At 44.6% G+C, this 26,300-nt stretch overlaps 1 protein-coding gene across 1 annotated transcript in view; it reads left to right on the top strand.

Moving 5' to 3' along the window:
- Nucleotides 1-26,300, top strand: part of TIMM44 (translocase of inner mitochondrial membrane 44) — a 148,807-nt gene that overhangs the window by 69,529 nt on the left and 52,978 nt on the right. Inside the window, exons 3-4 of the mRNA XM_069741305.1 lie at nt 17,707-17,877; nt 20,627-20,707. Of these exons, the coding sequence (XP_069597406.1) occupies nt 17,707-17,877; nt 20,627-20,707 (252 nt within the window). The remainder of the gene's footprint in view (nt 1-17,706; nt 17,878-20,626; nt 20,708-26,300) is intronic.

Here is a 26,300-nt window from a genome sequence, read left to right as displayed (position 1 = left end):
TCAGGAGGCATTAAACTAGAAGAAGAGGGGACGGGAAGAAAAACATTAGACTCGAACAAAGAAGACCCAGGAAAACATACTCAGAAGGGAGGTAAGAACATTTCTAAAACAATCCACAGCGAGGAGATTGGAACAAAACAAAATCCTCTAAACTGCATGCTCGCAAACGCCAGAAGCCTGACAAACAAGATGGAAGAACTAGAAGCAGAAATATCTACAGGTAACTTTGACATAGTGGGAATAACCGAGACATGGTTAGATGAAAGCTATGACTGGGCAGTTTACTTACAGGGTTACAGTCTGTTTAGAAAGGATCGTAAAAATCGGAGAGGAGGAGGGGTTTGTCTCTATGTAAAGTCTTGTCTAAAGTCCACTTTAAGGGAGGATATTAGCGAAGGAAATGAGGATGTCGAGTCCATATGGGTCGAAATTCATGGAGGGAAAAATGGTAACAAAATTCTCATTGGGGTCTGTTACAAACCCCCAAATATAACAGAAACCATGGAAAGTCTACTTCTAAAGCAGCTAGATGAAGCTGCAACCCATAATGAGGTCCTGGTTATGGGGGACTTTAACTACCCGGATATTAACTGGGAAACAGAAATCTGTGAAACCCATAAAGGCAACAGGTTTCTGCTAATAACCAAGAAAAATTATCTTTCACAATTGGTGCAGAATCCAACCAGAGGAGCAGCACTTTTAGACCTAATACTATCTAATAGACCTGACAGAATAACAAATCTGCAGGTGGTCGGGCATCTAGGAAATAGCGACCACAATATTGTACAGTTTCACCTGTCTTTCACTAGGGGGACTTGTCAGGGAGTCACAAAAACACTGAACTTTAGGAAGGCAAAGTTTGACCAGCTTAGAGATGCCCTTTATCTGGTAGACTGGGACAATATCCTCAGAAATAAGAATACAGATAATAAATGGGAAATGTTTAAGAACATCCTAAATAGGCACTGTAAGCAGTTTATACCTTGTGGGAATAAAAGGACTAGAAATAGGAAAAACCCAATGTGGCTAAACAAAGAAGTAAGACAGGCAATTAACAGTAAAAAGAAAGCATTTGCACTACTAAAGCAGGATGGCACCATTGAAGCTCTAAAAAACTATAGGGAGAAAAATACTTTATCTAAAAAACTAATTAAAGCTGCCAAAAAGGAAACAGAGAAGCACATTGCTAAGGAGAGTAAAACTAATCCCAAACTGTTCTTCAACTATATCAATAGTAAAAGAATAAAAACTGAAAATGTAGGCCCCTTAAAAAATAGTGAGGAAAGAATGGTTGTAGATGACGAGGAAAAAGCTAACATATTAAACACCTTCTTCTCCACGGTATTCACGGTGGAAAATGAAATGCTAGGTGAAATCCCAAGAAACAATGAAAACCCTATATTAAGGGTCACCAATCTAACCCAAGAAGAGGTGCGAAACCGGCTAAATAAGATTAAAATATATAAATCTCCGGGTCCGGATGGCATACACCCACGAGTACTAAGAGAACTATGTAATGTAATAGATAAACCATTATTTCTTATTTTTAGGGACTCTATAGCGACAGGGTCTGTTCCGCAGGACTGGCGCATAGCAAATGTGGTGCCAATATTCAAAAAGGGCTCTAAAAGTGAACCTGGAAATTATAGGCCAGTAAGTCTAACCTCTATTGTTGGTAAAATATTTGAAGGGTTTCTGAGGGATGTTATTCTGGATTATCTCAATGAGAATAACTGTTTAACTCCATATCAGCATGGGTTTATGAGAAATCGCTCCTGTCAAACCAATCTAATCAGTTTTTATGAAGAGGTAAGCTATAGGCTGGACGACGGTGAGTCATTGGATGTGGTATATCTCGATTTTTTCCAAAGCGTTTGATACCGTGCCGCACAAGAGGTTGGTACACAAAATGAGAATGCTGGGTCTGGGGGAAAATGTGTGTAAATGGGTTAGTAACTGGCTTAGTGATAGAAAGCAGAGGGTGGTTATAAATGGTATAGTCTCTAACTGGGTCGCTGTGACCAGTGGGGTACCGCAGGGGTCGGTATTGGGACCTATTCTCTTCAACATATTCATTAATGATCTGGTAGAAGGTTTACACAGTAAAATATCGATATTTGCAGATGATACAAAACTATGTAAAGCAGTTAATACAAGAGAAGATAGTATTCTGCTACAGATGGATCTGGCTAAGTTGGAAACTTGGGCTGAAAGGTGGCAGATGAGGTTTAACAATGATAAATGTAAGGTTATACACATGGGAAGAGGGAATCAATATCACCATTACACACTGAACGGGAAACCACTGGGTAAATCTGACAGGGAGAAGGACTTGGGGATCCTAGTTAATGATAAATTTACCTGGAGCAGCCAGTGCCAGGCAGCAGCTGCCAAGGCAAACAGGATTATGGGGTGCATTAAAAGAGGTCTGGATACACATGATGAGAGCATTATACTGCCTCTGTACAAATCCCTAGTTAGACCGCACATGGAGTACTGTGTCCAGTTTTGGGCACCGGTGCTCAGGAAGGATATAATGGAACTAGAGAGAGTACAAAGGAGGGCAACAAAATTAATAAAGGGGATGGGAGAACTACAATACCCAGATAGATTAGCGAAATTAGGATTATTTAGTCTAGAAAAAAGACGACTGAGGGGCGATCTAATAACCATGTATAAGTATATAAGGGGACAATACAAATATCTCGCTGAGGATCTGTTTATACCAAAGAAGGTGACGGGCACAAGGGGGCATTCTTTGCGTCTGGAGGAGAGAAGGTTTTTCCACCAACATAGAAGAGGATTCTTTACTGTTAGGGCAGTGAGAATCTGGAATTGCTTGCCTGAGGAGGTGGTGATGGCAAACTCAGTCGAGGGGTTCAAGAGAGGCCTGGATGTCTTCCTGGAGCAGAACAATATTGTATCATACAATTATTAGGTTCTGTAGAAGGACGTAGATCTGGGGATTTATTATGATGGAATATAGGCTGAACTGGATGGACAAATGTCTTTTTTCGGCCTTACTATGTTACTATGAATGAGACCACAATTTCTTAATTACACAATACATTTACTGTCGAAATAAAAGAAGTAAAATATGTCCTGTGATCTTCAAAACCAACTTCATGTGTTTTTTTTAAACTCACCATAATTCGCTTGTGTAAGTACTCCAGTACTAGTGTTTATTGGATATAGTGGGTGAAAAGGTCTCTACTAGACCATCATCATGGTCTACACATCAGTTGTCTATTCTTTTAACTTTCTGAATGGTGCCAAGAGTTATGCATCATGAGCTATTAAGCAGATTAGAGCCACACTTGATGAAGGTTTATTTTTTTAAGTACTATGGGGTTAATAAAATGTGGTTTATAGTGTTAAATAACCCCTTTTATAATAAAAGGGTTAGAATAACCCAAGCACAGTTTATGATCAATATATTGTAAGATCTAAGAAAAAATTAATTACTCTGTCGCCTCATTGGGCGACACAGGACCATGGGTGTTATGCTGCTGTCCACTAGGAGGCGACACTATGCATAATCTGAAAAAGATTAACCGTGGCTCCTCCTTTGCAGTATACACCCCTGGATGGCGCTATCCTGCCTTTAAATCCGGGGGGGTCCGGTTCAGATCCGACCCCCTCCCAGACTTTCGCGCCGGCCTGGAGCCTTTCTGGGCATCAGGCATCTAATTTAGGCCGTGGCTTCGGCCTAGCTGAGGCCGCCGCCTCCTCTCCGCCCCCCCCCGGCCCGCCCCCGGATGACAAATATGACACTCTACAGTGTCATAAAGGGGGCGGATCAAGACAGAAAGGGCGTGTTTTTACACAGCTATGCCCCCCTTTCTCAGCTCTCCGCCCCCTTCTCCCCCTCCTTCTTGGCGGCCATTTCTGCTGCAGCAAGGATAAAAGCAGAAAAGATGAAGCAGGACCAGGATCAGGCCAGCCAGTCTCTGACGGGCACAGGACTGTGGATCTTCGGCGCTGGACCTAGGGGCAAACTGGGGTAAGATCACAGCTGGGTTTTTTACTCGGCTGTGAATCTATATTCCCTATAAGGCTCCCCTATAGGTTCCTCTGCATAGCTACCCCTGTAGGGTCCTCTGCATAGCCAGCCCTTCTGCACTCTGTGCACTATGCCAGGCTCAAGGTCCAAGAGAACCAGGCAGGACCGCTATTATGCATTCTGCACCACCTGCAGGACCGCTCTCCCCAGTGGCAGCACGTACCTGCACTCCCAGGACTGCATCCAGACTACTGTGTCAGAGCCCCAAGAAGCCCCTGCCAATGCTTCGGTGTCTAATGCCACGCCGTAATGGGTCACTCAGATGTCGCAATCTATGACGCAGTCTGTAGATAACCTAACCTCCACATTACTTCAGGCTCTGCAGAGTCATGCCTCGGCTATGACCGTTACCCAGCAAAGGGAGAGCTTGACTCAGGAACAGGACGACCCTGGCACATCCACGTCTAGGTCAGGACGCAAGCGGACCCATGGGTCAAGTCTATCTGCGTCATCCCATAGCACATGGTCATCCCCTTCTAGGGAGAGACACCATAGTTCCAGGTCATCTAGACCGTCCCCTTCCAGGGGCAGACAATGCAGATCTCCACAATCCCCGACCAGAGAAGGCCTCCGCCCCAGCTCACCCAGCAGGGGATGCCTCAGTGATACACAGGATTCGGAAGGCATCTGTGACTCCGACTCAGACAAGGAAACGGACAAGGAAACGGAGGGGTCCCTGATCCCAATCCCCCTAGCAATATAGCGCTAGTTGAGGACATAATTTCTTACATCCATCGGGTGCTGGACATTTCTGATCTGCCACCAGAGGCCCCAGAACACAAGATTTCCTTTGAAGGACCTCTGAAGCCGCCTAAGGTTTTCTCTAACCACCCAGAGTTTAAGGCGATCCTTTAAAAAGTAGCTCTCACAGCCTGAGAAAAAATTAGCTTATCGCAAATATCTGGAGGCGAGGTAACCCTTCCCATTGAAGGACACCAAGGAATGGACAGACCCACCCGAAATGGACCCCCCTGTCTCTAGACTAGCAGCACAGACCCTCCTTTCACTGCCAGATAGCTCAGCCCTCAGGGACGCAGCAGACCGGCAGGTAGAACGCATGGCTCGTTCAATTTTCGAGGCTGCAGGGGCATCCCTGGCTCCCGCGTTCACTTCAGTTTGGGCTGCCAAGGCCCTTCTGGCCTGGGCCAAAAATTTACAAGCTGGCCTCCAAGCATCCGCTCCTGAGCTGTTGGACCAAGCGGTTCAAATAGCAGTTGTAGCAGATTACATGCTTCATGCAGCTCTGGATTCAGTAAGGGGTGTAGCTGGGATAGCATCAAACACCATCACAATTCGGCGTATCCTCTGGCTGTGGTAATGGAAAGCGGACGCAGCCTCAAAGAAGTCCCTCACGCACCTCCCCTACCTCAGTGGGCGACTTTTCGGTGAACAGTTGGACACGATATCCAACGCCACCGAGGGTAAGAGTACCTCTCTTCCCCAACTGAAACCTAAACGCACTTATAAGAAGCGTAACCAAACTCGATTCCGATCCTTTCGGAACTCCTCAGGCTGGTCCGTCTCACGTCCAGCTCAACTCACGTTCGACGCAAAGGTCGGACAAGACCTGGCAGTCAAAAGCAGGCCAGTCTAAGCCCAGAGGAGGAAAATCTGACTTTCTCCTCATCATGACTCATGGACCCCGGAAGACACCACACCCGTAGGCGGCCGACATTTGCTCTTTCATCAAGTCTGGCTGCCTATTACAGAAGACAGGTGGGTTAGGGAACTAGTGTCTTCCGGATATAAGATAGAGTTCACCTCCAACCCACCGGACCGATTCTTCCTCTCTGTCCCCCCAAAACCACCAGCCAAGGCTTGTGCCTACCAACAAGCGGTCTCCTCGCTTTTTCAAGCTGGAGTCATAGTACCGGTCCCCACGGCCGAGCGCTTCCGAGGGTTCTACTCCAATCTATTCGTAGTCCCCAAGAAAGGAGGCAGCATACGGCCCATACTGGACCTAAAACAACTCAACAAATATGTACGGGTTCGTCACTTCCGCATGGAGTCCCTTCGGTCCATCATTGCGTCGATGGAGAAGGGAGAATATCTTGCCTCCATAGACATACAAGACGCATACCTGCATATACCGATTGCACCTGCCAATCAGAGATTTCTCAGGTTCGCAATCGACCAGGACCACTACCAGTTCGTGGCTCTCCCTTTCGGACTCTCCACGGCTCCCAGAGTGTTTACCAAAGTCATGGCAGCCACCATGGACGTCCTGCACTCCAGAGGCATAGTAGTCGTTCCATACGTGGAACGATCTACTCATCAAGGCTCCCACTTTCAAGGACTGCGAGCTCAGCGTCTCAATCACAACCGACCCTCTGAGTCGCATGGGCTGGTTAGTCAACCTACAAAAGTCATCACCAACCCTGAGTCAGTCTCTGACCTTCCTGGGAATGCTATTCAACACCTCCAGGGGTCTAGTGCTCCTTCCCAAGGACAAGGCACTGGCTCTCCGTCTAGGAAAATAAAAAATCTTTTTTTTTTCCCTCAAAAAATGATTTTTTTTAGCCCACAATCTTTAATTTTCCCAAGGGTAACAGGAGAAATTGGACTCCAATAGTTGTTGTCCAGTTTGTCCTGAGTACGCTGATAACCCATATGTGGGGGTAAACCACAGAGAGGGAGCACCATTTGACTTTTTGAACGCAAGATTGGCTGGAATCAATGGTGGCGCCATGTCGCGTTTGGAGACCCCCTGATGTGCCTAAACAGTGGAAAGCCCTCAATTCCAACTCCAGCACTAACCCCAACATACCCCTAAACCTAATCCCAACTCTAACCATAACCCTAATAACAACCCTAACCCCAACAGACCCCTAAACCTAATCCCAACCCTAACCACAAGTCTTACCCTACCACCAACACACCCCTAATCTTAACCCTAATTCCAACCCTAAGGCTATGAGCCCATGTTGCGGATTCGTGTGCGGATTTTTCCGCACCTTTTTTGAAAAATCCGCAGGTAAAATGCACTGCGGTTTACCTTTAGATTTACCACAGATTTCCAGTGTGTTTTGTGCGGATTTCACCTGCAGATTCCTATAGAGGAACAGGTGTAAATTGCTGCGAATTCCGCTCAAAGAATTGACATGCTGCGGAAAATACAAATGCAGCGTTTCCGCGCGGTATTTTCCACACCCTGGGCACAGCGGATTTGGTTTTCCATAGGTTTACATGATACTGTAAAACTGCTATGAATCCGCAGCGGCCAGTCTGCTGCGGATCGCAGCCAAATCCGCACCATGTGCACATAGCCTAATTCTAACCCTAATTCCAACCCTAGCCCTAATTCTAACTCTAAGGCCGGGATCACACACGCAGCGAGATAGGGCCGAGTCTCGCAGGTTAAAACAAAGCTCTGGCACCGGCACTCCAGAGCGGAGCGTGCGGCCGCATAGCAATACATGGAGCCGCATGCTCCGCTCCAGAGTGCCGGTGCCAGAACTTGGTTTTAACCTGTGAGACTCGGCCGTATCTCGCTGTAGTGTGACTCCGGCCTAATTCCAACCCTAATTCCAACCCTGATTCCAACCCTAACCCTAGTGGAAAAATAAAATTAAATAGATTTTCTTTATTTCATTATTTTCCCTACCTATGGGGGTGATAAGGGGGGGGGGAGGGGTTATTCACTATTTTTATTATTTTGATCACGGTGATCAAAATGTACCTTGAATGAATGAATGAAATTTGCTGGCCGGCAGATTTTGGAAGATGGCCGCGCCCATTGAGGAAGAAGGACGGACACCGTCCAAACACTTCCCCCCTGGGCTCAAGTACAACTCCTCCTGTTCTGCAGGGAGGGTGAAATTTGTTAACCCTTTCACCTGATCTGCAGGAACATGATCATTCACAGGTCGGATTGGCACCGACTTTCATGATGCATACGCTGTGTCACAGGTCGGGAAGGGGTTAAACTGCTTAGGTAGTCCAACTCCTCAAAGATGGCACCTCCATGCCTACCATTGCAAGAAGATTTTCTTTGTCTCCCAACAGAGTCTCAAGAGCATGGAGCAGATACCAGGACATGGGCTTTAATACCAGTAGAGCTGTACAAGACCATAGAAGGGCATCAGGATCAGTCTCTTCTCCTTTGTCTGCAAAAACAGAAGGAATGTTGCCAGAGCCATACAATATGACCTCCAGCAGTCTTCTGGTGTGCATATATCTGACCAAACTACCAAACTTTCAGAATCCAGACTCCACAAGGATAGCATGAGGGATGTCCTAAAATGTGACCAGTGCTCACAGCCCAGCACAATATTTTGATTAGCATTTGGCAGGACTGCCATTGGCACACCATTTGGAGAGATGCACCTGCATTGCATGTTGGATAGTATGGTTGCCATCACTTCTGTACCAAGTCCAGAGAGTATAGTGTATGAGTCCAATACATTAAAATGAAAGGGAATCTGTAAGTAAAATCAACTCTTCGAAGTCGTCTATATGGGCACACAGGTCATTGAAAATTGAATACGACGATACCTTGATATCAGCGATCTGCTGTCTTATTCCAGAGAAATCCACATTTTCTTAATATGTAAATGAGCTGTTAAGATCTATGGGTAGGACAAGATCTTCCCTAGAATCTGCCTCCAGAGATTATTATAAATGAAAGGAGGAGTTATCAGTGTGAGACATGTAATGAATGTACAGTAAATGCCCATATAGACAGTTGAGGAGGGTTGATCCTAGTGGCAGATTCCCTTTAAGCCCATAGACAATACTATGCTAGAGATGTGCAGTTGCCTCCGCAACCATGCCATGCCAGCATACAGAAGTGTGTATCTGTGCCTGATGTCAGGTGGGGCGGGAAGTGTAGCAACACATTAAAATCAATCTGTAGAACTATAAGGGTATGTTCACACGTTCCTGATTTCCATCCTTTTTTTTTCAGGACTGTTTTTTAAAAAAACTGCAGCTCTTGGCAGAAAACGCAGGTCCTTTTTTTGGTCCTTTTTTGGTCCTTTTTTGATGCGTTTTTTGATGCAGTTTTCTAGCCAGAGTCTGTGTGTTTTCTAGGAATTTTTTTAGGGTTAAAATGGCTGAAAATACCCTAACCCTACCCCTAACCCTACCCCTAACCCTACCCCTAACCCTAACCCTACCCCTACCCCTAACCCTAACCCTACCCCTAACCCTACCCCTAACCCTACCCCTAACCCTAACCCTACCCCTAACCCTACCCCTAACCCTATTCTAACCTTAGTGAAAAAAAAAAAAAATTCTTTATTTTTTTTATTGTCCTTACCTATGGGGGTGACAAAGGGGGGGGGGTCATTTACTATTTTTCTCTGATCGCCCATGACGGCACCACGGAGAGAGGGGATCCGCCCACCAAGGACAGGAAACCTACGGATAAAAAGGCGGTACCACTCTCCTGCATCAGTTGGTTTCCTGTCCTTGATGGGAGACCTACGGACTTACCAGTCAGCGTTGGAATTCCGGGGCCAACCAGTCCGATTCAGGCAGCTGGGGTCCCTCTGCCTCGGCTGGGGTGGTGACCCGAGGCACCACCGCTGGGGGCTAGTGGGCCTCAAGGGTGCGTGGAGGAGGTGACAAGGAGTTCGCGGTCACCTCCTCAGGTAAGATGCAGCAGCGGCAACATCCAGGGGGGTCCCTCTGTGGTTGCGGGAGGTGCGGCGTGGCCCTCCCCTAGCTCGCGTCAGCCTGCACACTGCAACGCCATCGGGCTTGCAGAGCCGCGCAATAAGGGTCTGCATAGGACCGGGGGTGCCGGTCAGCAGCGCCATATCTGTACTCCGGGCGCCATCTTGGAAAGTCGGCGCATGCCCGGAACTGCGCTGGTCTCGCGAGACGCCGGGGCGCCGCGGAAGCGATTGCGCAGGCGTCGGCGCTCCTCGCCGTAGTGGACGCTCCATAGATCCCGACATGACGCTTAGGCGTTCTACAAGACGCAGGAGCGTCTGCGCAGGCGCCAGCGTTTCAGCGCTCCTCGTGCCGGCCGGGCGCTACTGCGCAGGCGCCGGGAAGTAAAAAAAAAAAAAAAAAAAAAAAAAAAAAAAGAGGAGCAGCGGGAAAGTTTAAATGGGAGGATTTACTTCCCCCCCAGTGGCTCTGCAGTATATTGGCAGGAGCCTCAGGAGCAGTCGTGTCAGCGCCAGCGTAGCAAGTGTTGTTTTGCGCAGACCAGCAGCAGCAGTATGAGCGACCCGGCATCTCCCTTGCCTGAATCACCTCCACCTATAGCATCGCCGCAGCAAAAAAGGCGGCAGCAGAAAGGTTACCAGGACACCAGCAAAGAACGCCAAAGGTCTCAACACAGCAAGGAGTCCAGCACGGCGTCGGGGAAAAAGCCAGAGGCTGAGAATTCCCAACCGGTATTTATGGGTCCTGGAGGTGGTAAGTTGATCTTCGTGAAAGTTAGAGACAGTAAGATTATTATTTGTCTCTTTTAGGGAAGGAAAAGCGTAGGTAAAACCAAGCACAAGGTCTGTGCCATCTGTAAAGAGGATCTTCCACTCGCCTGGGAGAAGCAGCTATGTAATTCCTGCATACAGCAGACGGTATCAGAAAGCCTGCCCGGGTTTGCAACAGATCTTAAAAACCTGATTAAAGAGCAGGTGGAAGACACCTTTAAATCCCTTAAAAGGGGAAGAAAACGGAGAAGGACCAGACACAGGTCCCCGTCCCCAGTCTCTAAATCTGACAGCGATAGTGCGAGTTCGGTATCCTCCGACTCCTCCTCCGCGTCTTCGTCATCCACTTCTTCCTCAGGAGGTCACAATTGTTTCCCATTAGAGGACACTGATGGCCTCATAAAGGCAGTGAGGAGTACTATGGGGTTAGTAGACTCCCACCCTAAAAAATCAGCACAAGACATTATGTTTGGGGGCTTAGAACAAAAAAAGAGGAGAGCTTTTCCGCTTAATGAAACAATTGCAGCGCTAATCAAAAAGGAATGGAAAAAACCCATGAAAAAGACTCTCCTAACTCCCAAAAGGAAATACCCCTTTGAGGATGAATCCTGCTCCTTTTGGGAAAAAGCCCCCAAATTAGATGTAGCAATAGCGAAAGCATCAAAGAAATTCGCTCTCCCGTTCGAGGACATGGGGGTCCTAAAAGACCCTATGGACAAGAAGGCGGATGCCTTCCTCAAGGGCTCTTGGGAGTCAGCGGGAGGAGGCCTGAAACCGGCAGTGGCAGCAGCATGCACATCTCGCTCCCTAATGATCTGGTTGAATCAACTAGAGGGTCAATTAAAGGGGAAAACTTCCCGAGACTTGATGCTGAAGACATTACCCGTAATAAGGGGAGCTGCGGCCTTTCTGGCTGACGCCTCGGCAGACTCTATAAGATTAGCTGCCAGGTCGGCAGTATTTGCTAATGCGGCCAGGCGTGCCCTCTGGCTTAAGAATTGGCCTGGCGATCTACAAACAAAAACAAAATTGTGTACTATCCCCTGCGAAGGGGAGTTTTTGTTCGGTTCCACATTAGATGATATCTTGGAAAAAGCAGGGGACAAGAAAAAGTCCTTTCCCTCTCTAGGTCTCCCCTCTTACCGGAAGCCCTTTCGGAACAAGGTTTTTCCGTAAGAACCCTGGGAGAGGCCAGGGAAAGTGGGAGGATAAGAGGAACAAGAACAAGGGGTTCATCTTTAACAAAAACCCCAGCGATACCAAGAAGCCTTCTCAATGAAGGTTCGCCCCAGGTGGGAGGGAGATTATCTCTCTTTCTCCCAGCCTGGAAAAAGATTACCTCCAGTCAATGGATTCTAAACATCATAGAATCAGGTCTGAGGCTGACATTCAAAAAATGGCCCCGTCCCTCTTTTACGATGACATCTATAAGATCTTCGGCAGAAGAACAGCTGGCACTGGAAAACGAGGTCATCGGGCTAGTAAAAAAGGGAGTACTCCTGGAGGTTCCCCCACAAGAAAGAGGGCAAGGGTACTATTCCCCTCTATTCCTGAGGAAGAAACCAGACGGTTCCTTCAGGACCATTATAAATCTAAAAAAACTAAACGATTACTTGGACGTTCAAGCATTCAAGATGGAAACGATAAAATCATCTATCAAAATGTTGTTTCCCCAATGCTTCATGGTGGTCCTGGACCTAAAGGACGCATATTATCACGTCCCAATACACAAGGATCACCAGAGGTTCCTCAGGATGGCAGTTCACATCAGGGGAGTCCTAAATCACTTCCAATTTTCAGCTCTACCATTTGGCCTTGCCATAGCCCCGAGGGTTTTCACAAAGCTGATAGCAGAGGTAATGGCTCACCTCAGGGAAGAAAATACCCTAATCGTTCCATATCTGGACGATTTCTTGGTGATAGGCTCCTCCCCGCAACATTGCGAGGATCAACTGGCAATAGTGATGCATTCTTTAAAGGAATTGGGCTGGCTAATAAACGTAGGGAAGTCCAGACTAATGCCTTCTCAGGTCCAGGAGTACCTAGGTCTCACTCTAGACTCCAAAAAGATGGAGTGTCGGCTCCCAGAGAACAAGATACAAAAACTAAAAAGTTTAGTATCAAGAACCCAATCTCTCCCCTCCATAACACTCCGTCAGGCCATGTCCCTCTTAGGCTCCATGACCTCTTGTATTCCAGCGGTCCAGTGGGCCCAATTACATTCGAGAGTCCTTCAATGGCAGATATTATCGGAGCAAATCCATCTAGGAGGGCATTTAGACGGGCAGTTGACTCTATCTCCTCGCACCAATCACTCTCTAACATGGTGGAAATCGCAGGAAAATCTTTCCCAGGGAGTCCCATGGGTAATTCAGGTCTCGAAAGTCCTGACTACAGACGCAAGCCCTTCAGGGTGGGGGGCCCATCTGGGCGACCTAGTAGCCCAGGGCATTTGGTCTCCATCTCTGGTAAACAAATCCTCCAACATGAAGGAACTCCTTGCAGTAAAATTTGGCCTTCAAGAATTCTTGGGGGTCCTTCACTCTCACCATGTAAGAGTAATGTCGGACAACCGGGTGGTAGTATCTTACCTAAATCACCAGGGGGGTACCCGTTCCAAAAATCTAATGGAAGTGACCGACTCAATCCTGCAAATAGCCGAGAGCAATCTCTTATCCCTAACAAGCCTACACATAAAGGGAGTAGACAATTACAAAGCAGACTTCCTCAGCCGGTCCAGCCTAAAACAGGGGGAATGGGAACTAAATCGGTCAATATTCACCCAGATCACAGAAAGATGGGGTGTTCCCAAAATAGATCTCTTTGCGAGCCATCTAAACAAAAAAGTAGCCTCCTTTTGCTCCCTATCTCCTCTGGGGAACCCAGTAGCGGTGGACGCTTTCCTGATATCTTGGGGTCACCATCTTGTCTATGCCTTCCCTCCTCTTATTCTGATTCCAGCAGTGCTGAGGAAGATTCGGGAGGACGGGGCGCTGGTCATCTTAATTGCCCCGTTCTGGCCGAAGAGACCTTGGTTCTCATGGATGAGGAAGATGTCAATATCCGACCCTTGGGTATTACCAGACCTTCAGGATCTATTGTCGCAGGGCCCAGTCTGTCACCCTCGAGTCAAGAACTTGCACTTGACAGCTTGGCTCTTGAAAGGAAATTATTAGAGAGCAGAGGGTTCTCTCCGGGGCTAATCTCAACCCTGTTACAAAGTAGGAAGCCGGTTACAACAAAACAATACGGCAAGGTATGGAAAAAATTTCTGTCTTCTTCAGGTGTAAGAATAGGGAAAGAAATTCCCCTTACTTCCATACTAGAATTCCTACAAAATGGGTTGGAGATGGGGTTGGCCACTAGTACCCTAAAAGTTCATGTGGCAGCTTTGGGAGCCCTATTCAATTTTGACTTGGCTTCAAACAGATGGGTCTCTAGATTTATCAGGGCAGCAGGAAGATCGAGGCCTCTTCCAGTAAAAGTTGTTCCTCAATGGGACTTAAACTTGGTCCTTAAAGCCCTGACTAGTACTCCATTTGAACCATTACGCGAAGCTTCACTGAAAAATTTATCTCTAAAAACTGCTCTGTTAGTCGCCCTCACTTCTGCCCGTAGGGTTAGCGACTTACAGGCTCTCTCAGCTAATCCTCCCTACACACAATTTCTAGAGGATAGAGTCATTTTAAAAACAGACCCAGCATATCTACCGAAAGTGGCTTCAAAATTTCACAGGTCCCAAGAGATATCTCTCCCCTCCTTCTGTCCCAACCCTAAAAATAAGGAGGAACAAACATTACATACACTAGATGTAAAAAGGTGTCTCTTACATTACATAGAAGCCACTAGAGAGAGTAGGGAGGATCCCTCTCTGTTTGTGTGTTTCCAGGGTCCCCGGAAGGGGAAAAAAGCATCCAAAGCCACCATAGCAAGATGGATCACGGACGCCATCAGTCTCTCATACTCGGCAAGTGGGATATCCGTTCCCGGGGAGGTTAAGGCTCACTCAACAAGGGCAGTGGCAACTTCCTGGGCGGAGAAAGCCGGAGCTTCCATAGACCAGATATGTAGAGCTGCTACCTGGTCTTCACCATCCACATTCTATAGGCACTATAGATTGGACCTAATCTCCTCTTCAGACCTTACTTTCGGTAAAAGGGTTCTGGAGGCGGTGGTCCCTCCCTGAATGTACTATCTATGCAATTCTCTCCGTGGTGCCGTCATGGGCGATCAGAGAAAAATATAGTTCTTACCGATAACGGTATTTCTCTGAGCCCATGACGGCACCCGTACATTCCCTCCCTTCACTTATGGGTGCGCACATCAAATTAGTGCCATAGTCTATTTATAGTCTTTAAACACGCGGTATCTCGTTATGATAAACAGTTAAAATTTACAAATGTTTTAGTAGTCTCCCATCGTTCTCTATGTAAAACAACTGATGCAGGAGAGTGGTACCGCCTTTTTATCCGTAGGTTTCCTGTCCTTGGTGGGCGGATCCCCTCTCTCCGTGGTGCCGTCATGGGCTCAGAGAAATACCGTTATCGGTAAGAACTATATTTTTTTTATTTTGATCACTGAGATAGGTTATATCTCAGTGATCAAAATGCACTTTGTAACGAATCTGCCGGCCGGCAGATTCGGCGGGCGCACTGCGCATGCGCCCGCCATTTTGCAAGATGGCGGCGCCCAGGGAGAAGACGGCCGGACGGACACCGGGAGGCCGGGTAAGTATAAGGGGGGGAGATTAGGGCACGGGGGGGCATCGGAGCACGGGGGGGAGGGGGGTGACATCAGAGCACGGGGGAGGGGCATCGGAGCATGGGGGGGTGGGATCGGGGCAGCCACACTCCACCCACGCACTTCCGCCCGCTTCCCCGCACTTCCTGCTGCAGCGGTTCTGCACCACGAACCGCAATAAAACCCGCAGATCTATTTTTGATCTGCGGGTTTTACTGTGGGTTTGACCTCACAATGGAGGTCTATGGGTGCAGAACCGCTGCTGTTTTACAAAAAGAAGTGACATGGTACTTCTTTTTTACCGCAGCTAATCAGTGCGGTTTTTTTTTTTCAATTCAGGACCATGTGCACAGTGGGTCCTGTTTTCCATAGGGTACAGTGTACTGTACCCTGCATGGAAAACAGCCGCGGAACCGCAGCGGCAAAACCGCTGCGTTTCCGCGGTAAAAAACGCACTGTGTGAACATGGCCTAAAACGTTTCACTGTAGCCTATGTGTTTATTCAGATGTAACAACCATGTTGCTCTTTTTTCTGCACCTATCGTGAACAACAACCTTGCAGCAAAATGCCGATGCTTGACCTTATGATGTTCTGCACTTGCCGCAACAATAAATGGTGATGTGACCCCACATCTGAATTTCCCGATCTCCAGTCTTTACAGCCCCAACACATCAGGATTTCCTCAGTATGGAATTATCGAGACATCAGAAACTGCTAAGGAAAGCCTGAAAACAAGATCTGTTGGCCACAAGCACTGGAATTTGGGAAACGCTGCTCTAGGCTAATGTATCCAATCACATTACCAGAGGCAATTAACATGAGTAAAAATATCTATATTTACTGTGTCCACATCCTCAAAATAGCCTGCATGTAAAAGACTTATCACGGTTTCCATGTAGTTAATCAGTTGTAGTACAGAATTCCCCCAGCTATGGTGGACAACTTCCCTACAACAGTTTCCAAAGTGGCCCTAATACTTATACTGGAGTTGTATGGTTTGATGACCTGTTGTCACTTCACAGTGGTCGCACATTTGAACAAAATGATCTAGCAGATTAGAAAAGTCACTAACTTATTTGGCAAAGATGGCATCATGCGACACTGCCATTCTTAGTCAGTGGGATCTATACTACTACTAATGTATGGCTATGGAGATTGCATAATTTTATTCTTCAGTTTATGTGGTAGGTGTGTTTGAAACCTCACATCCAAACTCAAAATTTAGAAGTGTTTCCAGTAACTTTTGGCCATATTGTGTGTGTGTGTGTATGTGGCAGATGGTATGTTTTACCTTAGTACAGAATGACTGTTCAAACTAAGTTGTAGGAAAAAAAATGACCAGCACATCCACACTAGTGTGTACATGTGCCAACTAAAAAAATGTAACTAAAAGAAAACACAAACTTGCACCCTGAATTGCTAAGAATAACAATGTAAGAATATTGGAATAGCATTACTGCCATAGAGAATAGGAAAACACTACATTATGTAATGCTGGAATATTGGAAAAATAGTTATATTTTGTTAGTTGGCCCCTGTACACCCTAGTCTGGGTGTGCTGGTCATTTTTTTTCTATCAGTAGCAAAACTTTTTAACATGCACTCCTACTCCCATCAGCCTCAGGTGGTTTTAAGTAGCTAGCTGGTTCCTTCCTGCCCTATAAATTGTAGGTTTCTTGTCCAGGAGAGGTGTCTTATCATAACAGGGACCCAACAATGAAGGACGCCGTGACCTTGGCTGTTGGGCTCATATATATTGGCCCATCTATGCACGAAGTACCTTCCTTATTACTGTAAATTTTCATAGTAATATTGCAGTTTTATTTTTCAATATTCCATATGTACATAATGTAGCTTTTTCCCTTCTTCTGTGGCAGCAATGCAGTTCCAATATTCTAAAGTTACCATTCTTAGAATTTCAGGGTGCAACTTTATCATTCTTATGTTCAAACTAAGTCCGCAGCTTGGTGCTTCATGGTGGCCAATCGTTTAAATACACCTTCCCGCATGCTGCTTGTTCATTTATTGCCACCCCTTTCTTTGATTGACATGCCCTGGCTTCATAGAGCCAGCGAAGGGGGCAGATGGATGGAAGCCAACAGGTGGGAAGGTGCAGATAAATTATTGGCACAGAGCGCCTGTACTTGGTTTCAACAGTCATTCTGTGCTGAGAGAATGCCTTTAAATGGACTCAGTCAGCACAGAATGACTGTTCAAACCAAATACAGGCACTCTGTGCACCCTTGGCTTGGCCAAACATTTAAGTGTGCCAGAGAAAGGCCAACATAGATGGAAAACCAGTAGATAGGAAGATGCTCTGAAATGTTTGGCCACGCCATGGTTCACCGAGCGCCTGTACTGGGTTTGAACAGTCGTTCTGTGTCAAGAGTCCCTTTAACGTAATAAACGTAGTATCATATTCTTTCTAGAGTTCTTGGTTATGCACTGCATAGTATTTTATAAGATGACTCTTTAGCCTTTTATTAATATTTCACTTTTGTTTTAACTGTTAGTTGCGCTGTTATTCATCTCAAGGAAGACGAGGATTCCTCGCAAGCCTTTTTAATGACATCAAGCAGGAGCTTTCAAAAAACAAAGAGATGAAAGAAAATATAAAGAAGTTTAGAGAAGAAGCTAAGAAATTTGAGGAGTCTGATGCTCTACAACAAGCTCGCAGGAAATTTGTATGTTTTTTTTATTATTATTATTATTATACATTTTTATAGCGCTATTTATTCCATGGCGCTTTACATGTGAATTCCGTGTATGCTGCCGAATTGCTTATATTCCTTAATGCTTCTCTTCTTGCAAGTTTTCTAGGGTTTATCGAGCATTCCCTATATTTTAGACATTAACCCACAATACACTATATCACGTTGAAATGTTCTTGATTTATAAAAGTAGGGTTCTTAAGAATTGTTTTTTTTTTCCCTCGAGTTTTTATTTATTTTTTCTCTTTCCTCTGATATCCATATGCCATTATAAGGCTTCCGAGTATGTGTTGTCCTGGACAGGCAATCCTCATAATATAAAAGATACAAGAAAGCATTAAAATGTTTTCAATTTTTTTTCTCCATAATATTTACTCCTGATTCTTCTTATCCACGTTTATTAAAATACTCTATTTTAGTTAGCCAATAACCAGTTATTAAAGATATGAAATAGACTTTATTACTTTACCATTGTCAGACACTGTGTTTAATCATTTTTATCATCCTAAAGGTAATTTAAAAATTACTTGCATTGGTTCCCGAAAATTTGTGAACCCGTTAGTTTTTCATATTTCTGCATAAATTTGCCCTAAAAGTACATCCGATTTTCATAAAAGTAAAAAAAGTACGTAAATGGAGAAACAAATGAGTCAAAAATGTTAGCCATTGTCATTTTTTATTGAGGAAAATGATCCACTATCATGTCTGTGAGTGGACAAAAGTATGTGAATCTTTGGTTGCAGTATTTTAGCATTAACCCTTGTGAAGCAAAAACTGCATCTAAACTTTACTTAGTTGCATCTAAACTTTTAAATTATTGATTTGACCTACACATTGGCTTTGAGGGGTTTTAGCTCTTTACTCCCTACAAAACAGCTTTAACTCTGTTGCGTTGATGGGTTTTCTCCCATCTGTTCACTTCAGGTCCTTCCATAAAATTTCTATTATGATTACCGTCAGAAGTTTGACTTGGTCATTCCAAAACGTTAATTCTTTTTTTTTTTTTAACCATAATTTTGAAGTCTAACTTCTGTACTTTGGGTTGTTGTCTTGCTGCGTTCTCCATTTTCTCTTGAAATTTAGCTCATTGTGAAATGTCCTGATATTTTCTTTTAGAATTTGCTGATAAAAATTCATAATTCTTTGTTCCATCAATGGTGGTAATCAACCCTAGAACGAACACAGCAAAGCAAGCCAAAACAACGATAATACGACCACCTTGTTTCACAGATGGTTTGAGATTTTCATACTCCATTGCAATGTTCTTCTATCCACAAGCACAACGTTTCTCATCTAAACCAAAAAGCTCTATTTTGGACATTTTCATCAATAAAGCATTGTTTCAATAGGTTTCTGGCTTGTCCTAGTGATCTTTAGCAAACTGCATACAGGCAGCAATGTTCTTTTGGGAAGTGTTGGCAGGGGGTGAGTGGCTTTCTTGCAATCCTGCCATACTTACCAATGTTGTTCAGTGTCCTCCTGATTATAGACTCCTTAACATTCGCTAATGTGAGAGAGGCCTTTAGTTGCTTAGATGTTACCATTGGTTCCTTTGTGACCTCTCTGGCTATTATATGCGTGATCTTTGCTGGTCGACCGTTCCCAGCAAGGATAACTATTGTCTTGAAATTGTACACTGTGGATTGGTGTAGTCTAAACTCTTTAGAGATGGTTTGGTAACCTTTTCCAGCCTAAAGAGCATCATTAACTCATTGCCTACAGTCTCAGAATTCCCTTTTTTTCATGCCATGATACACTTCCTCAAATGTGTTGTGACGATCAACCCCACTTAAGTGAAATACTATATGCCCGTTTGTTAGCTATCACGTGTGTAAGTGTTACAAAGGCAACAACATACTCACCGGATTGCATCTTTTCCCAGTTTCAGTGGCGTTCTAATGCACTCCAGCACCACGTGACCGCGTCTCTATACTGCCAGATCGCTGTGTGATGCGGCGGTTAATCTCTGTGTAAGTCTTGATCAAGGCTCTTCAGGTGCTCCCTCAATGAAAAATGACAAAATCTACTAATTTTGAATCATTTTTTTGATTGTGTTTTTTTTTTTTTTTTTTGTTCTGCATAAGTTTTAGGTTAACATTCTGCAGAAATCAGGAAAATTCTGAAGGGTTCGCAGACTTTCAGGCACCACTGTACAAGAGGCCTTGGTCTATTAATAGGAGGCACTCTTACATTGTAGTTATTGAAAATTTTTTTTTCTTTTAATTAATACTTGGCTTTAAAAAAAGCCTACAAGTCTGAAAGTATTCAGGTTTTTGGAATGTTTTTTTGGTTCTTTATTTAAAATTAATCTAGATTAAATATACCGTAGCTAGCTAATGGCAGTGAATAATAAAAAAAAAATGCAATGATCAGGGCGGTGGATTCGGGAAGACAAACCTCAGACTCCAATTTCCCTGACTCAGACTCCACAGCACTGGTCACTATTGAGCCTGTACATAAAGTGCAGCACAGATTTATCTGCACTAAAAGCCAAGACCCTTAGATCAGGAACATAACAGACATTTATAGGACATAGTATAACTTTCCCAAATTCTTATGAGAAAAAAAAGAAAAATTACAGCAAATCGTGCATTGCATTACTGTACCCAATTTATTATATATTTTCCGAGTTGTTCCATTTTATACCGACTCCACAGCTCTGGCAATAATGCAAAGAAATAATCTCCAATGCTTTTTTTTTTTTTTTTTTTTTAAACTACAGAAAACAATTGAATCTGAAACTATGAAAACTTCTGGGGTGTTCAAGAAAAGGTTTGAAGAAATAACAGACACTGTCAAAGAGGTAAGATTTGACTTCTGTACTGAATACATTAACCTGGGCAGGAAGAGGATAGCTTAACCTGTTAAAGGGAATCTGTCACCCCAAAAATCGTATATGAGCTAAGGCCACCGGCATCAGGGGCTTATCTACAGCATTCTGTAATGCTGTAGATAAGCCCCCGATGTATCCTGAAAGATGAGAAAAAGAGGTTATATTATACTCACCCAGGGGCGGTCCCGCTGCGGTACGGTCCGATGGGCGTTGCGGTCCGTGTCCGACGCCTCCTATCTTCATACGATGACGTCCTCCTCTTGTCTTCCTGCCGTGGCTCTGGCGTAGGCGCACTTTGTCCGCCCTATTGACGGCAGAGCAAAGTACTACAGTGCGCAGGCATCGGGAAAGGTCAGAGAGGCCCGGCGCCTGCGCCCTGCAGTACTTTGCTCTGCCCTCAACAGGGCAGACAAAGTACACCTGCTCAGAAGCCGCGGCAACAAGACAAGAAGAGGACGTGATCGTATGAAGATGGGTGGGGCCGGACCCGGACTGCAGCGGGACTGCCCCTGGATGAGTATAATATAACCTGTTTTTCTTACCTTTCAGGTTACATCAGGGGCTTATCTACAGCATATCTACAGCATGTTGCTTTTTCTTCAGTCTGGAGAACAAAATATTGAATAAAAAGTGATAAAAAAGTTACAAGTAAAAAATGGTATAAATAAAAACATCCTGCATAAAACAAGCCCTAGTATGGCTCATTTTGCAAAAAAATAAGTTAGAGCTCTGGGAATATAGTGATGCAAAAACAAATCAGTTTTTGTAAAATATTGTTTTCGGTCTGTAAAAGTAGCAAACCATAAAAAATACAAGTTTGTTATCAATGTAATAGTACTGCCCCGCAGATTTATTACTTTTACCGCACATTGAACCGTGGAAAAAAAATTAAATTGCTGTTTTTTGTTCATTCTGTGTCTGAAAAATCTAAATAAAAAGCGACCAAAAAATGTTACTTGCCCCAAAATGGTACTAAAAAATCTCCAACTCGTCTGACAAATAAGCTCTCGTACAGCTCTGTTCACCAAAAACTAAAAAGTTAACGCCCTGAGAATATGGCGACAAAAAAAACTACAGTACATTTTATAAAAAGCATTTTTACTGTGTGATGGCAGCAAAACCTAAAAAATATAAATTTGGTATTGCTGTAATCGCACCAACCCAAAGAAAAAATCACTTACACCGCACGAGGAACCATGCAAAAATAAAAATAAGCTATTCTTTTATTGTCTATTTGTTAATTCTGCCTCCCAAAAATTAGAATAAGGCTCCAGTAACATTTATCGTGTGCTCTCTACTGGGATCTTATGTTGGGGTTTGCATGTAAATCCCCCAAATCGCGATTCGGACAAAACCCCCAATGGAACTACTCGCTTATGAAGGTAGATGGAGTCATTTTGGACTGGTCTCTTCTTCGGTGGTGTCACGTTATTTTAGGTGTCTTTTTAGCGCACAAGTGTGGACGACCTTCTGTGCACGCCTAAAAAGATGGATACCACCGGAGCACATGCCAAACTCCGTACGAAGTGCCTCCATCTGCCTCATGGTGGGTGGTTCTGTTGGGGATGTCTGAATCGCATTTTTATGGGATTTACAGAGAAACCCTGACGCAAATGCTCAGCGTAGAACACAAACGCTAAATCATCCCACATAGAACCATTGCTCACTCAGGTCCATCATCTGTCACTGGAAATATACGAGTTCCCACATTACTGGTGTACAAAGACTATGGAAAATGGAAAAGTGACATGGCTCCCGCCCCATCAAATAAAATCCAGTGAATTCTAGTTTCCTAAATCCAAATCCCTCCCTCTCTCTGAGCCCCACTGGGCCTAAACCACAATAAGCAGGCACACTGTGTAGTGGGGAGAGCCCAATTAACAATTTTGCGCGCTGCATGTAGCCAAAAGCACAAGCTGGGGACAGTGTAAAGGGGTACATACACTTTATGGGAGCACAATGATGGGTGCTAAACTGGCATATTTTCAATTCTCCAGAAAAAAAAGCCACGCGCGGATGTTACAAAATAGCCACTGCAACTGTAGATGAATTCATTGAGAAGTGCAATTTCTACATTGGGGTCACTTTTCTGCTGTTCTGGCACCTTCGAGGCTCTGGAAATGTCACCCGCAAATTATTATAGAAACATCTATGTTCCAAAAGCAAAATGGCGCTCCTTCCTTCTCAACCCTAACGTGTGACCAAACAGTAGTTTAGGAAAGAAATATGGGGCATCACTACATTCAAGAGAAATTGCGCAATAAATTGTGGGGTCTAGTTTCACCAATTAACCCTTGTGTAACTGACAAACTTTGCAGCAAACAAAAAAAAAATAATTTTTTTCCACTAAAATGTTATATTTCCGTGACCCAATGTTATAAAATTCTGTAAGGCACCTATGTGTTAAAAATACTCACTACTCTCCAGATGAAATCCTTAAGTAGTGAAGTTTCCAATATGGGGGTCACTTGTGGGGTTCTGCTGATCTGGCACCTCACGCGCTTAGCTAATGGCATCCACAATCTGCATTATAAAAGCCAAGCAGCGCTCCTTCCTATCCGATCCCTGCCAAGTGCTCAAACTGTAGTGTACAACCACATATGGGGTACTGCCAAGTTCAGTAAACTTGGATAACAAATTATGGGGTCCATTTTCTCATACTACTCCTTGTATAAATTATAAATTTGGTGCTAAAACAGTATTTCAGTGGAAAAAATGTAATTTTGTTTTCACGTCTACATTTTAACCCCTTTCTGCCATATGACGTACTAACCCGTCGAGGTGGGGTGGGCCCGTATGACCACCGACTGGATAGTACGTCATACGCGATCGGCCGCACTCACGGGGGGAGTGCGGCCGGGTGTCAGCTGCCTATCGCAGCTGACATCCGGCACTATGTGCCAGGAGCGGTCACGGACCGCCCCCGGCACATTAACCCCCGACACACCACGATAAAACATGATCGCGGTGTGCCGGCGGTATAGGGAAGCATCGCGCAGGGAGGGGGCTCCCTGCGGGCTTCCCTGAGACCCCTGCAGCAACGCGATGTGATCGCGTTGCTGCGAGGGTCTCCTTACCTCCCTCCCTGCAGCAGGCCCGGATCCAATATGGCCGCAACATTTGTGTCCTGCAGGGAGGGAGGTGGCTTACCAAGTGCCTGCTCAGAGCAGGCGCTTGGTAAGGCTGCAGTGCTCTGAGACAGATCGGTGATCTGACAGAGTGCTGTGCAAACTGTCAGATCAGCGATCTGTGATGTCTCCCCCGGGACAAAGTAAAAAAAAAAAGTAAATTTTTTTTTTTCAAATGTGTAAAAAAAAAATACAAAAAAAAAAATCCTAAATAATGAAAAAAATATATATATATTATTCCCATTAATACATTTCTTTATCTAAATAAAAAAAATAAAAAAAATAAAAGTACACATATTTAGTATCGCCGCGTCCGTAATGACCTGACCTATAAAACTGGCCCACTAGTTAATCCCTTCAGTAAACACCGTAAGAAAAAAAAAAAGAGGCAAAAAACAACGCTTTTATTATCATACCGCCGAACAAAAAGTGGAATAACACGCGATCAAAAAGACAGATATAAATAACAATGGTACCGCTGAAAACGTCATCTTGTCCCGCAAAAAACGAGCCACCATACAGCATCATCAGCAAAAAAATAAAAGTTATAGTCCTCAGAATAAAGCGATGCAAAAATAATTATTTTTTCTATAAAATAGTTTTTATCGTATAAAAGCGCCAACACATAAAAATTGATATAAATGAGGTATCGCTGTAATCGTACTGACCCGAAGAATAAAAATGCTTCATCAATTTTACCAAACGCGGAACGGTATAAACGCCTCCCCCAAAAGAAATTCATGAATAGCTGGTTTTTGGTCATTCTGCCTCACAAAAATCGGAATAAAAAGCAATCAAAAAATGTCACGTGCCCGAAAATGTTACCAATAAAAACGTAAACTCGTCCCGCAAAAAACAAGACCTCACATGACTCTGTGGACCAAAATATGGAAAAATTATAGCTCTCAAAATGTGATAACGCAAAAAATATTTTTTGCAATAAAAAGCGTCTTTCAGTGTGTGACGGCTGCCAATCATAAAAATCCGCTAAATAACCCGCTATAAAAGTAAATCAAACCCCCCCTTCATCACCCCCTTAGTTAGGGAAAAATGTAAAAAAATTTATTTATTTCCATTTTCCCGTTAGGGTTAGGGCTAGGGTTGGGGCTAGGGTTAAGGCTACAGTTAGGGTTGGGGCTAAAGTTAGGGTTAGGGTTGGGGCTAAAGTTACGGTTAGGGTTTAGATTACATTTACGGTTGGGATTAGGGTTAGGGGTGTGTTTGGATTAGGGTTTCAGTTATAATTGGGGGGTTTCCACTGTTTAGGCACATCAGGGACTCTCCAAACGCGACATGGCGTCCGATCTCAATTCCAGCCAATTCTGCGTTGAAAAAGTAAAACAGTGCTCCTTCCCTTTCGAGCTCTCCCGTATGCCCAAACAGGGGTTTACCCCAACATATGGGGTATCGGCATACTCAGGACAAATAGGACAACAACTTTTGGGGCAAAAAAAGGGGAGAAGCCAGCGCAGCCTAAGGTTAAGACGCAATACATAAAGTGCAAATGCACATATTAATTTCTAACTGTATTTTCAAAATGAGACATTTAGCAAACAATTGATCAATTCTTTGAGCCACCCCGCCTCTTCACGGCAATCTCATATTGGGGCAGTCCTACACTACGTTAAGGCTACAGTTAGGGTTGGGGCTAAAGTTAGGGCTAGGGTTTAGATTACATTTACAGTTGGGAATAGGGTTGGGATTAGGGTTAGGGGTGTGTCAGGGTTAGAGGTGTGGTTAGGGTTACCGTTGGAATTAGGGTCAGGGGTGTGTTTGGATTAGGGTTTCAGTTATAATTTGGGGGTTTCCACTGTTTAGGCACATCAGGGGCTCTCCAAAAGCGACATTGCGTCCGATCTCAATTCCAGCCAATTCTGCGTTGAAAAAGTAAAACCGTGCTCCTTCCCTTCCGAGCTCTCCCGTGTGCCCAAACAGGGGTTTACCCCAACATATGGGGTATCAGCGTACTCAGGACAAATTGGACAACAACTTTTGGGGTCCAATTTCTCCTGTTACCCTTGGGAAAATACAAAACTGGGGGCTAAAAAATAATTTTTGTGGGAAAAAAAAAAGATTTTTTATTTTCACGGCTCTGCGTTATAAACTGTAGTGAAACACTTGGGGGCTCAAAGTTCTCACAACACATCTAGATAAGTTCCTTTGGGGGTCTAGTTTCCAATGTGGGGTCACTTGTGGGGGGTTTCTACTGTTTAGGTACATTAGGGTCTCTGCAAACGCAATGTGACGCCTGCAGACCATTCCATCTAAGTCTGCATTCCAAATGGCGCTCCTTCCCTTCCGAGCCCTCCCATGCGCCCAAATGGTGGTTCCCCCCCATATATGGGGTATCAGCGTACTCAGGACAAATTGGACAACACCTTTTGGGGTCGAATTTCTCCTGTTACCCTCGGGAAAATACAAAACTGGGGGCTAAA

This window comes from Ranitomeya imitator, chromosome 1 (assembly GCF_032444005.1).
Source record: "Ranitomeya imitator isolate aRanImi1 chromosome 1, aRanImi1.pri, whole genome shotgun sequence".
In the NCBI taxonomy this organism is placed as follows: Eukaryota; Metazoa; Chordata; class Amphibia; order Anura; family Dendrobatidae; genus Ranitomeya; species Ranitomeya imitator.
This window is presented reverse-complemented; position numbering and strand designations above follow the sequence as displayed.